This window comes from Arabidopsis lyrata, assembly GCF_000004255.2.
Source record: "Arabidopsis lyrata subsp. lyrata unplaced genomic scaffold ARALYscaffold_1, whole genome shotgun sequence".
In the NCBI taxonomy this organism is placed as follows: Eukaryota; Viridiplantae; Streptophyta; class Magnoliopsida; order Brassicales; family Brassicaceae; genus Arabidopsis; species Arabidopsis lyrata.
This window is the reverse complement of record NW_003302555.1, coordinates 26,204,038-26,219,002: the sequence shown is the minus strand read 5'-3', so window position 1 is coordinate 26,219,002 and position 14,965 is coordinate 26,204,038. Positions and strand designations below refer to the sequence as shown.

The window sequence follows — 14,965 nt, the reverse complement described above, 5'->3', positions numbered from 1 at the left end:
CCTCCAACCGAGATGTACCTTGCAATACAATTGCCAAACCCGATTTCCGTCCTCATCAACTACCTGCCCGTATCCCAGACTCCCATCGAGACCCTCCACCAATTGGTCGAAGCAAGTGACGTAAACGCAATAGTGATGGACGACTTCATCACATGGCCTCACTTCGTGCAGCCGGAGTCTCCCTTCAGGGCCTACTTCAGCCTCTTGCTGGAAAGGGGTGCGATCCCGGCTATATACCTCGAAGGTGTCCGCCAGGCAAGCAGCTTCCTAACGGTGGCCCACGGCATTACACTACTCAACTCCGTCGCTCCATCCAACCCTCTCGCCTGCTTCGCGACCGGCTTATTCCTAACTTGTACTGGCAACCATGTCGACTTTCTTCCAGTCAGCGATATGTTCTGGGCGATGACACCCACATTAGCGGCAGCTCACGCAATGGGGGAGATGGTGATGTATCACATAAGCCAGCTTCACACCGAAGGTCCTCGGCTCTGGCAACGTTCATGGAGGTATGTGCACACACCGGCATGTCTTGGCCGTTGCACGTACAGTTCCGGCTGCAGAGGGTGTTTCTTTTACTGGTACGCGAGGGAGATGTGTGTCTTCTATTAGATATGACTTTGATAATGACGGATGAGGCATACAATTTTCCGGCTCATGTGTATGCTTCGGACTCTACTTTTTAGTTTATTGCTTCCGCATCTAATATATAGTTTGTCTTTCTTAAATGTATGTCCTTCTTCGGGCATTTAATTATGAATGAATGAAGTTTTTGTTGTTTGAGGACAACAATTATGATATATGTATGTTTTCGTGTACGAACACGGGTTTCGTACAATTTGCTGATTGAATAACCAAAAAGCTAGTAAAACGTACACTGGCAAATTAATTGTAATTGTAGACACTGTACGTATAAATGTACGTACAGTTACCCAATAGTTTATTATACAAATTCAAGTAATTAGAAAACGACAACAAGTTTATGTATTTTTACAATACTTAATATAAATCTGGTCTTTAATAATAAGAAGACTGGGGAAAACAAATCCCCCTATCTAAAAAACGACCTGCTTGATCTCTTCCACTTCCGGTGTGTCCGGATCGGCAAAGACCTTTGACACAGGACCATGACTCACAACCTTAGGATTAGCTCTGTCGGTTAAACGCCAGAAGACGAGTGCGACAACAACATTGCGCTGACCTAGACTCCGAAAGAAGGTTTGGAATTCCAACGCCTGTTCATTGTGTGCTTCGCATTCCAAAACTTCGTTGCTACATTAGATTAAAAGAAGAATCAAGTCAGCGTTTAGATTAAAAAGTGTAAGTGAATCAAATGTGAAAAGAACATTTACTATCTATCTTTGATCTTGAAAGGAAGCTTGAGACCGTAAAAGTCTCCGGTCAAGTGGCCAACCTCCAACAACGCTCCAATGACATCTACATCAAGGGCCAAAAAATATAAACAAACTTCTAATTTCAAAAATGTGTAAATAAAACGTAACTTAAAAAACATCTCACCGACTAAAACTTTCTTATCAACTGTTTTCTCCAAAATGTAGTCGAATTGAGTGAAATCGTAAAACGATATTGGGTCCCTTCGTAAGGCGTTAGTAACGACGGTCCGATCCATAAACCATATGCCGTAGTCATGAGATGTTGCTCTCACTGGGTCAGCGACGTTACGGACCAAGAAAGTGGTCACAATTTTCCACTCATTTTCTTTGATTCGGTCTATGTAAAAAGGAGCAAGGCGACGATCAATGGTGGCCTCGATACGGGAACGGGATCCCTACAGAATATGATATATAACAGATTTATATAGAATTGAACCTAACGTATGATAAAAAAACACAAACACGGCACAGGGAAACTACCGAATTATCTGCCAAGATAAGGCCGAGTTCGAAGATGTTGGGCGCAACAAACTTCTTAAACACTCTCACGACAAATACACAAATTGTCCACCCAGTGATCTGAGGACACAATTCGGAGATGGTGTGATACCCGGCCATCACACGGTTAGCAAGAACAATCGAAAGACTTTGTGTTTGATTGATGTAACTGCCGAATGTGAAAGGGTTTTCGTTTGAAGGAACGTGGATAAAATTGAGGAGGAGATGTGGCTTAAATAAGGAAATTCCGTAACGGACGCGGTGGGTAGTGCGAAAGTGTTCCAACGGTTGAGATACAAAAGTGTGTAACCGTTTGTAACTGTTTGTAACCGTTTATTGCATGAAGATTATACGTACACAGACACAACAAACACGTACACTAACAAAAACGTACACTCAAAAAACGTACATAGTTATACGATGGCAAACATTAAACGTACGTACACCGTCACAACACTTTGGTACACACTGTCCACACATAAACGTACACTGTCTTCGCGGAGACATAAAGCTTATGAGGAGAACTAAATAGGATTTTTGCAAGTCTTCTTGTTATGACCTGCTTGTCTACATCGTGTGCACTGATTCGGAATAAGTCTTTTCTGTCTCTTTTTCTGAAATGACAACAACAATAAGTTAATAATCTACGTATCTTATACTCAAAACATAATGTTTGAAAAATCTGTACACGTTTGAATGATAGCACTTACCCGGTTTTCACCTCTAGATGGAATCCGTTTGGTTGTTGGTCTTCCTGGTGGTCGTCTACAGTATGGAGGAATTAGTATCAAATCCGATATATGTTGTGGGATGACAACATCCTTCGGATCCGCGATAGGTAGAATCGGTTCTTGAAAAGAATCGAAAAACGTTTGAAGTCCATACCACCATCCTACAACAACCTTCGGATCTATTCCAAACTCGATTGCAGCTGCTAGACCGTGTTCACATGGGATTCTCAACTTTGTGTACCTAAGACACGTACACGTACACTCGTCCAGAACGACATGAAAATGCTCACCTGACTTGCTTGTAACTTGATAACTCCACGGTCCAGACATCTTAACCGCTAATTTCCCTGACGCAGGCAAATCTTGGAGAAAACGCTCATCAACCTCAGGCGTCACTAAAGACTTACACCTAGCCACTTTTTGCCTCCTCGCTGCGAACCATCGCATTAGGACCTCTCGAATGAACTATATCATGTACACAATCGGATATGATTTGGCTCTTGTTAAGACATTATTCATAGACTCCGAATTGTTGCTAGACATGATATTGTAGCGTTCCCCTTTACAGTGAGCTCTTGTCCAATGCTCAAATCCAATTTCCTCTAAGTAATTTGCGCATGCATCACTCTTAGCCCTTAACTGTTCGAAGTATTTTTCAAAATCTCTCACTCTGTAAGCTTTAGCAACGCTGAAGAATAATCCAGATACACCATACTTACCATAATGGGTGGAGATATTTCGCTCAAGGTGTACTGCACATGCACCATGATGAGCTTTCGGATAAACCACACTGAGGCCTTTATATATTGAAGAATGTCTGTCCGATACAATCATTAAATCTTCATTGTCTGGAACAATGTCAGCTAATTTATCAAAGAACCACACCCATGAAGCGTCAGTCTCACCATCCACAACACCAAACGCTATTGGAAATATTTGGAAGTTCCCGTCTTGGGCACATGCAATGAGGAGACATCCCTTGTAACGTCCTACTAGCTGCGTTCCATCTACGACAATTACCTTCCTCATATACTTCAGACCTTTTATAGAAGCCCCGAGAGATACAAAAACATACTTAAAGCGCTGCGTACCATCAGCTTCAGGTGTAGAGTGTAGGTGAGTTATCGTACCCGGATTAGCTAATTTAAGAAGATACAAATAGGTAGGCAAAAACCTGTAACTTTTTATATCATCCCCCCTTACATTTTCCACTGCAACCTCTTTAGCTCTCCAAGCGGTAGAATATGAAATCCGAACATTGAGATCATTTAGGAGCAACTGTGGTAAATCGACAGCTCTCGGACCCCCTTGCGTAGAACTGTATCTGCTCTTCACTACCTCTCCGAGAAGCTTATAACTAGCATGTTTATTATAATTCTTACGAGTGTCGATGTCACACGTATGGGTGGTATTATACGATGTGATTTTGAAACATTCTGAATTCTTGACAACTTGAGCTGTCAAATGCCATGGACAAGTATCATCAACGCAGACCATCTCCAATCTTGTAGGACATGACCTACGTTGCTTGTAGCAAAAGCATTGTTTGATTGCGAGATAAGACATTGTTTGTTGTATGACTTTTCTGTTCATAAAAACACTCCCGACATACAAAGTCTCACCTGTCGTACTCAGTTCGACTTGTGTCTCATCATCTCGTAAATTGGCTAAATCATCGAATACCGGAGTAGCATCATTATCGAGAATCTCCAACTCGCCACCATGTAATGTAGAAAAGTCATTATACACTTCGTAAGCCTCAGCTGCGGTAACTAACCGATTATCATTCAGTGTCCCACTTGCGGAAGCTCCAATACCACGGTCGATAGTGACTTCGTATATACCATTAATATTGGTATCCGTGTTACCTTCGTAGCCTGTATCTTGTACACACTCTGTAGTGTACGTACATTGGTACAAACCATGTTGACACGTACGTCTTGGAGTCACCGTTGGTGTACGGTCACCCGAATGAGAAATGTTATCTCCGCCAGGTGCAGTAACTAGCCGATTATCATTCAGTGTCCCACTTGGGGAATCTCCAATACCACGGTCGATAACATCATCCCCAGAGACATCGTCTATACCATTAATATTGGTATCGGTGTTACCTTCGCTGCCTGTATCTTGTACACATTCTGTTGTGTACGTATATTGGTACAAACCATGTTGACACGTACGTCTTGGAGTCACCGTTGGTGTACGGTCAACCGAGTTATTTCCTCCACGTACACGATGACTTGTGTACGTACACTCTGCTAATAGACGACTGAATTCCCCTGGATGTTGAACCGTTTGTTGAGTGAGAATGACGTCCTCCTCAACATTCCCTATTCCATATTCTTCAATAATTAAATCGTTCCACTTGTTGTAATCGTAATCTTCGCCACTGCCTTCACTACCGTCTATAGTAGGATCGAGGGTACTTCCCCCCATAGATCCATCATCACCCTGATAATCATCATACCCAGCACCATCTTCGTTGTCCTCCTCCTCTTCTTCATCCTCATCTGTTTTATCGTCTTCAACGTCGTCTTGCTCATCTACGGCCTCATTATTTCCATCTACATTTGAAGCCGCTACGATGGGATTTGGTGTCGTTGCACTCCCACACACACGGTCACTCTCACCATCGGTCCTAGGGACAGTATTCCCGAGTGCCTTGACGGTTGTAATGAAAGAGACAAACAAGGTGACACTAGGATCCCCACCACGAATCAAAAAGAATGTATCCAGGTTCATTTGATTGTCAATGTATACAGGAGGGCGTTTACTTTCTATAATCACTGACATCTTTCCCGGCATCCAGTAACTAATTATTGGATTGCATTCGGTGCACTTCAAACTGAAAACCTCGCATAATGTACGTACAAATGCCGTGTACGTCATGTTTTGCCTAACACGTACACAACGACCAAACCAGCCTTCCCATGGTTCAAATTTCCATTCTTCTTCTTTGCATTTCCACTCACCCACCATAGTAAATACGAGAATATCCATTACCAACCTGCATCATAAATTCAGCAGAACTCCATTAAATGCAAATGAAAGCATGATTATATCTACAAAAAACAAAAAGAATTCCCAACTACACACTTATAAACATAAATCTATCCTCATTTAGCAATTTCAACTAAAAAAAGTGGAAATAAAAATATTCTGGGTTTTTATATAAAAACAATGTTGATCTTAGCACACAATCAAGACCCTAGTGTGTTAAAACAAAAAACTTCTTAACCAATTTCATTACTTACACGTTCAATGCTTGTCTTGGCTCCAAACTTTGTAAATCAAGAAGATCAAACCGATGCAAAATCAGATTCGTTCAGAAAAATTTGTTTGTTTCATGGATCATGTTTGTCTCTTACAACTATTCACGCATAAAAACTAATATTAGAAAAAGTAATGATGACTTTTGCATTAATTGTGACATGAGTCATGTCTAAACTTTTTGGGCATTAAATATTGATGTCTCATTGTGTTTTAATGTTTTTAATCCCAACTTGTCACTGTACTCCCGCACAAATCAATTATGAACGAAATATATTGCTTAACCGGAACAGTGTACGTAACTGAACCGCTTAACTGAACCATACAGTGAACAGTACATCGGTCCGTTGGTAGGGGTAAAATGGTCAGATTTTCGCCAAAATGTCAAAACATGAAAGGCCATTCTCAGTTTGCCAAAACTTGAAAATAAAAGTTGGTCAACTGCCATAACATGCAATTTACCCTAAAAAAAATTGGACATAAAAGCTTCAAACTTTGTCAGGGGAGGAAACAACAAGCAATGGCTTTAGCTACCTCTGTTTTATCACCGACGAGAAGCATTTTCCGGCGGAGATTTCGTCCACCAGTGCTTGAGAGAAAATCCATAAACTTGTTCTCGACAAAAAACGTTCCTTGAGAGAAAAAACCCTATTTTCGTCTGCAAAAAAAAATGGTGTTAAGAAATCAACAAAAATTGGACATAAAGCTTCAAACTTTTGAAGCAATACTCACCTCAAGACTCTCTTCCACCAGACGGCCAGAAGTATGATAACACACCACCAGTTTTTCAAGGTTTGGGTTCCTTAAAGCTCTCAGGCTACGACGGTAAGAGAAGAAGGCACGAGATGAAGCCATTCTCATTTCTCAGATATATGAGATTCTGCTGTTTGGGTGAGGCTCTTTACCTTAGGGTTGTAAGAGGGTTTTGGGATATAGGTTGCTTTTTGGAAAAAGGTTGCTTTTTTCTTCTTGTTAATTTTGAAGCGACTGATGTTTATTATTATGAGTCACTGGGTTTTTAGATGTTTATGAAGATGATACTAATTTTGTAACAGAAAAAAAAATCATTGTCTTTTGTTTCTCTGTTTTAAGTGTAACAATTTTAATTCAAACGTGTAACTAAATGTTGTGAAGATATATTATATGATCATAACTTTTAAAATTACTCTTTTATATATATATATATATATATATATATATATATATATATATATATACTCTTTTAATCTAATACTATAACAAGTATTCAATTATTTCAAAAGCTCAGGTTTTTATGAGGGTGAAATGTTTTTTATAGACAAATCTACTAGATTTTTCTTCTTATGACTATAATATTTAGGTTACGACTTTTAAGGAATTATAGACAAAACTGTGATACTAACGATCAAATTATAAAAATATTTATATAAATTATATATGTGTAACCAAGTAGTACGTATAGTTTTGACAAATAGTCATTATTCAACTGACAAACGATCAAATTATAAAAATATTTATATAAATTATATATGTGTAACCAAGTAGTACGTATAGTTTTGACAAATAGTCATGACTATATCTTGGATAACTTTTTTTTTTTTTAACATCTTCATTCTTTATTAATTTGAAAACGATAATACAAATCCATAAACTAACAGTCATGACTATATCTTGGATAACTTTTTTTTTTTTTAACATCTTCATTCTTTATTAATTTGAAAACGATAATATGTAACTGGAAAAATGGTTTAAAGGAGTATATATTAGATGCATGTCAAATACAGACCAATATACAAGACACTTATTAACTCTAGTTATAGATATATGCATTCGGCCGGCAGAGGAAAAAACTTAAGGTTAGATATTACAGGACAAAATTTGGAATAGAAATATTTGATACAAAAAAACAAAATTAATATAGAAATGTTAGTTTAAGAGTATCGCGTGTAATCAATCCATGCAAGCAAGACCTCAACCTCGAGTTATAATAAATAATTAAGAGTACTAGCAGTGCCGTGCCCAGGATTATCGAGGCTTAAGGCGAAGTTGAAATTAGGGACCCAAAAAAATACCTTTTTAATATAATTTTTAAGTAATTTTTTTTTAATTCCAAACGATAGAAAAATTCCAAAAATTCACAACCTTTACTCGATTCCTTTTCAATTTAGGATTCTGGTTTCTTTTTTTGTTTGAGATATGTTTTCTTACCGGTTTGGAAATCTCGATTTCTTTATTGTAAAGCTTAATTGTGTATAAATATAAAAAAAAAAATTATTTGCATATTTGAACTTGGGTTGTTAACCCATTAAAGAGTTCTCTAAAACCATTCTGATACACTAAATTTGTGAAATTTGGGTGCCCTAAAAAATCTTTATATTTTTGTTACCTGAAACAAATGTCTTTTTTATTGCCCATAGGCACGGCCCTGAGTACTAGTAATAACCTCAACCTTCAAGATCTTCAACTTTCGCTGCAACTGCAAGAATCATGAATCTTGTTTCGATTTCCTATTAACTACATTTTCATTTTATTTTTATCAATAAAATATTAATGGAAAGTTGGAAACCATCCACAGCACACACGGAAAGAAAAACTTCCACTTGAATGGTCATGACTCATGCGTCAACCCGTATATAGATTTGGTTTATCAAAAAAAAAACCGTATATAGATTGATTCTTCTTAATAGCCACTCGGCTATGAGGCTCAAAATTATGTGTTCCTTAATATACATCATGGTGTAAAGTTACCAAAATTGCTAACTTAATGAGACAAAACTCTAGTTAATATATAACTTCAACTGAAATACTAATTAGAAATGAAACTAAAATGGTTTTATTTTATTTTACCAGTTAAATGGAAAATTTTTATACCAATTATGTAAGAAAATTGGATTGTTTCCAAATAAATAGAATTTTGTGATTAAGATTAATGCGAACTGATGTGCCAATTGACTCCCTTAATACATTGTATATTACCTATACCAAGATCAATCTGCCTAGATTTTATTTCCTTTGATATCGCATGCTCAAAGAAAATGGAACAAAAATGGCTCGCAAATTAAGTAGTTTCTCTGGAGGAAATAAAAATTAGAAGCATAAGGAAAATGCAACTGACTTATTTTATATATATATATATATATATATATATATATATATATATATATATATATATATATATATTCAATTAATGCAACCGATCATTATAATGGCTGTTTAATAGTATTTTCTATTTCAATTTACTTATATAATGGGTTTGCTTTTGGAACGGTTGGAAAAGAAAAAGGCCCAACTTATTACATATAGAGAGGTTCCTTATAATTTCAACTATTATAGTATACTATGTTCCTTATAATTCCCACCTCGTGGTGTCTACCGACACACGTTCCGATGCATTGCACGAGAGTAGAGTGAAGGCTATCGCTGAATAATTTTTTAAAATAGAGTGAAACAGAAGAAAGACATCACACGAAAGTAATATATAAACATGTGGTACTACAATCACTCAAATAACCAAAAAATTTAATCACACACGCATATATATCGCAAACTGGAAAACTCCCAAAAAGAATTGACTCGAAACAAAGCTTTTTTTTTTTATTAATCAGATTCCAAATAAGGATCTGAATATATTCAAGAGAGAAATCTTAATAGATAATTTTAGGTTAAGCATCAAAGAAAACATAATCAAATTCAAGACTTTGATTGAAAGGAGATCACCGTTGTTGGTGGTCTGGAACGCCCCATTAATGAAAGCTATTAGTTTGAATGCATGCAAGAGTTTTCAAGGATATTTATGGTGAATTCACGAATATTTGCGATTAAAAATGAATCATGCCGCAAAATTAAGAAACTAGGATTACAAAAAATAAGAAAAAAGCAAAAAAAAACCAGTAATTCTTTTATTTTTCTGCTCAGAATTTTGTCGTTAATCCAAGTTAAATTTGATTCAAATTTTTGTTACATATTTATAAGGAAACATGTTACAATACTTGTTAAGCGAAAGCGTGTAACACTAACACATATTTGAGAAGTAGTTAACTTCAGTCGCAATTCCATCTTATTGTTGTTGCATATTTGCTGCAGAGCTGCATGCATGGTCATTTAATTTGATTTTTGAGAAATTATATATACGAGGCCGTTCAATTCTTTTTTTGTTTCAAATAGAACGTACAAAAGATAAGAGGAATACGATATGATATATAAAAGTTTAACGGGAAAAAAAAAACACTTTCCTGCGAACAAAAATACTCTTATTTCTAATATTTGAATACATTAATATTTAAATATTAATTAGCAAATGGCGTAAATTATGATCGACTGCAAGCAAAGCAATGTATCTCAGACATATAATGAAGAATGAGCCATTCAACGTAGTTCATATTAATAAGAAACCAATGATGAAATGTAAAATCGGATTAGTCCCTAGCTAGAATCACCATTTTTTATTTTAAAGACAACTAGACAAGGTCTCTGCACTATCAAAGAATATCTGTTATTTTAGCAGCAACAACAACAAAATGAATGTATGTTACAATCGTTTTCATTTTTAAGATATTAAGAATATCTCTCTCTTAAATTAAAAGCTCTCTCTACTCTCTAAAAAAACAGTCGCCGCCGTTGGCTTGTGTTACGGTTCCGGTGGCTTTTTCAGCACCGGAACTGGGGTCTTTTTTTCTTCTTTGCTTTATTTTTGTTTTATCTTCCTTCCCCACATGTCTGAAATATCTTCTTTCAACGGTTTCAGTTCTAGATTTTCAGATCTAGAATTATAAAGTCTAAATCTTTTCGCCTTTGGGTTTTTGTTGCTTGTTTTTGTCTCTTTCAAATGCAGCTTCAGTTCTGGCCATTCCAACCAAGGCAGAGGCTGGTTTTAATCGATCCTTCACCGCCTCAGATGTAGATTTCCCACCTTCGAAGTTCTCGATCTCCTTCCTTTCTTCAAGAGACTTTCATTCCTTTAGGTCTCGGGGTGTTGGATCTGTCACACCGCCGTTCGTGGTAAGGAGAGTCTTGGATTTGTTTTCGTTTGTGGGTTTCTAGTCTCAGATCTGTTACTTTTAACTCTGATTTAGACTTTGTAATTTTATTTTTGAATCTTTGGATCTTGAGTCTGGGAAGTTTTGGTTCAGAGTTTGTGTTTTTACTTGTTTTGGGTTTTTTTCCCCTTAGTTTCCGGGAGTTCTCGTTTGCTCGCCGGCTTAGTCTCTGGAAGGTTTGTTTTCCTTGCCGGCTTATGTATTCCACCCTTTGTAATCTATCAGAGAATTCCTATCTATGAAATCTTTATTTCCAATGAAAAAAAAAAAGAATGTATGTTACAATTTGTACGTGTGAGAAACGGTATTTGTTTTTCCAATTTAAATTTGAGATTCTGTATATTAGATTGGTAAAAACTGAAATTATAATTATTTAATTTGGGTGTGTCCTTTTTTTTTTTTAATGTGGTGTGTACAAAGAGGTATATACAGTATAACCTCTATAAATTAATACTCAATAAATTATTAATAAACACTATAAATTAATAAAATTATTCGGTCCTAAGTCGGGGCAATGTAAATTTGAAAAAATTCAATAAAATAATAAGATAACATCTTTTTAGAATCTCTGTGTAAATATATGGTCCCATTAATTTCCTAAATTAATAACCATGTATATATATGTTGTTATACTAAGGTATGCTTTAAGTTGTTTTTTTTAAATTAAATTGAATTTTTCGTTAGAACATATGTGATATGTCCAACTTTTATTGAATAAAACAATTAGTCTATTGTGGTTTTAAATTATAGTGGTGTAGTATACTCTATAACTGTATCATAAAATAGTCAAGATTTTTTTTTTTTTTGTTATCCGAAATTAAATAGTACTCAGAATAGTCATTTCTGCGGAATGTTGTTTACATAGGTGACATGAAGCGGTTCTGTACGAACTTTTCGTGCCAGATTATCCGCTTTTACATTAGCACTGCGAGAAATTAAAGATAAAGAAAAGGTTGAAAATTCTTCCTTGTCGCTCTGAAACTCCTCCAAATACACTGAAAACGCCGGCCATTCTGTTGGAGAAGACACCATCTTCACCAGATCAGAACAGTCTGTAAAGAACGCTACCTCTTGATTATTTGCGCCAATCATACACTTCATCGCCCAAAAAAGGGCCTCGACTTCTGTATGTAGTGGAGATAGACTTCTACGGAGGTTGGCAGCTCCCATGGTTGGCGGCTCTCCATTTGATGATGTACAGAACCACCCTGTATCGGAGAACTTATCACTTTCTTTCCATGACCCATCAACAAAACAACGGTATCCAAAATAATTCAAATCAAGTGAAGCATCCCCCACTCGAGATCGAGTTACCAAATCCACAGAACCATGTTTTCATTAAGAAGCTCGATTTGAGCTGTCCGCCACAATTGCGCCTCTTTTTCAGCTAACCGTAATACCTCTAATGGGTCTTTATCTATATTTCAAATATTTTTTCATTCCTTGCTTTCCAAATATACCAAATAATCCATGGAAAAGCTGATGAATCGAATTCTGAAGGTATTCTCCAAAACAAATAATCCAAATTCGCAAAAATAGTAAAGATTTTCTGTAAGTTTTTAATTTTTGAATATGCATCATTTTCATTACGATAGTCTTATAGCTGTTAAAATACGATAATTGAGATCATTAATCATAAATTTGAATTTACGTATATCGTTTGTATAAATAAATTCATCTATAGTCTTTGTAATTTTATTGTCTAATATATTTTCGAATTTGTAAATTTATTAAAATTTCAAGTCAAAAACTACAAAATTAATAAATTCATTTCTTTCTAAAATTTTGAGAAATAAGACATATCTCTTTATAAATTAATAAATATTAATTTATACTATAAATTATTAAAATATTAATTTATAGAGGTTTTACTCTATATACCAAGAAAGTCTCTATTTTATATTGATGCATCTATTTATCCATCAAATGTAACCGATAAACTCCATCGATTAGTTTTTGAGAATTATATATAACAAACCGTTCAATTATTTTCATTTCACATCTACACTAGTATTTTTGAAGTACATTTTTAGCGGGTGGGGCAAAATACATTTGGATATAATGGATATCCAACCCGTTTACGAATTTTGGTCATAAAATGTTTGGTGGATCGGATTATATTTAATCCAACTCATACACCGGATATTCTATATTTAATAATTTAAATAATTAGAAGATTTAAAATTATGATTCTCCTATCATCTTTATTTGATTTGTTTTTAATTGTTTTGAATAATCATATAATACATAAAGTAAAAAAAAATCATTTTTTTCTACATATACTATGATTCGAAATTTTTAAAACGGACATATATTATCCTATTAACGAAAAATGTGTGTTCAACATTCCACATCGACTAAAATATTTAGACAATGATTTATAATCATATCATAAATAAGATCAATATTAATAAAATAAATGGGTTTTTTGGCGGGACGGGTTTGGCGGGACATGTTTTTAAATCAACAATAAAAAAATATATATATCATTAATCCGCCGCTTCAATACGGATTAATCCTTAATTTTTTCTTTTCTTTTCGTATTTGTGTTTACCTCATGAAAAAAAGAAATCAGATAATAAAAGTTCACATATCCCTTATATATTAATTGAGAAGCATTGTTAAAAAATAACCTTACTTTCATGTGTGATTAACGAAAATGCCATGCTAATGTGTCGTTCTCACAAAGCTTCTCAATCTATTTAATTAAAGGCCCAACATTTATTAGGATATTTACAGATTTTGCCATTAGTTTTACTTATGTGTATTTTTTCCAATTAATTTATGCTTTTTTATTTTTCTTAATTAATTAAAACGAAAATATAATTAAAATATATAATTAAGAAATACAAAATGGAGTACCAAATATTTTGTATATCTATTAATATAACAAGATATATATCATAAATCATGATAAACATAAAATATTAATACATAAAAATTTTTTTCACTAATCTTGATAATTAATAATACACTATCGTTTGTCTAATAATATAGAACTTGAACGCCTTCCATATCATCAATACATTAAAATATATTTAATAATCGTTTTGTCCCGCACATAGTGCGGGTTGTTATCTAGTTTGGAGTATAAGGCATTTCAAATACTCATAAAATATTTTTATAATTAGACACAATAATACAAATGCAAACGGCGGTTTACACTTACCGTTTGCGTTTATAAACAAAATGTTGCATATATAAAAGCATGCACAGTCACGTAAACAGTGGTTTGTGTATGCTTCATGTGACAAAACATGCACAGTAGTGTTGACTAAATAAATAAAACGTACATTGACATTCTGGATAGCTACAAAACGTATAAACCCAACGGTAGGAACGTGCCAAAGCGATGTGGTTACTATTCAGAATCATGTAAACGTAACCGAAGCCCAAGCCCTCGATTGATTATGTACGTATTATTATCTCTGGTTTCTCTTCTTTCTATGCCTAACATCACCCAAACTAATCAAGAAACTTAAATCCCTAACAGGTTCATGCAATTAGGTTTGCTATTGATAGCCTCCATTCGGAACCCACGTCTTCGTAGATTATCACGTGGTTTGTCCAGGTTATCATGTTAACACTTAACATGCAGCTAGATAGTTAATTTTATGATGATTCACATTGTATCCCTCGTCATCTCCATGAATTCCATTATTCCCTTATTATATACTTTCTTTTGTTATGGTTATCATGTTATTATACGTAGATAAATATTGAGATTCGACATATTTATTTGATAATCGGTGCAACCATCATTTAGACATTTATTCAGCATGAAAAAATTAGATATGTAATTAATTAACTATACATATCGAATTAATAAAGGTTAATTTTCAGACTGGTCGTAGATAACGATTTCGCTAATGCCCGTGAAAATAAATTTAAGGCTCAAGTCTGTTGTCGTGGGTCATCAAATCAAAAGTCGGTATACAATTGGTTTGACATTTCTCTCTATAAAATGGCCCTAAGTCTAACTGTTGAAACCATCCTTTTCTTCCCAAATCTACATTTGTTATCTACTTAATTCTTGAATTTCCAAACAACAAAAGCA

The 14,965-nt window shown here is 34.9% G+C and overlaps 1 protein-coding gene across 1 annotated transcript; it reads right to left on the bottom strand.

The window, feature by feature from the left end:
* Positions 1-2,299: 2,299 nt before the first annotated feature.
* Positions 2,300-3,239, bottom strand: LOC110224583. Its single transcript, XM_021010865.1, has 2 exons — positions 2,603-3,239; positions 2,300-2,506 (listed from the first exon to the last, which is right to left on the bottom strand). The coding sequence occupies exons 1-2, from the start codon at positions 3,068-3,070 to the stop codon at positions 2,417-2,419; spliced, it is 558 nt and encodes a 185-aa protein (XP_020866524.1). The 5' UTR covers positions 3,071-3,239; the 3' UTR covers positions 2,300-2,416.
* Positions 3,240-14,965: the final 11,726 nt, after the last annotated feature.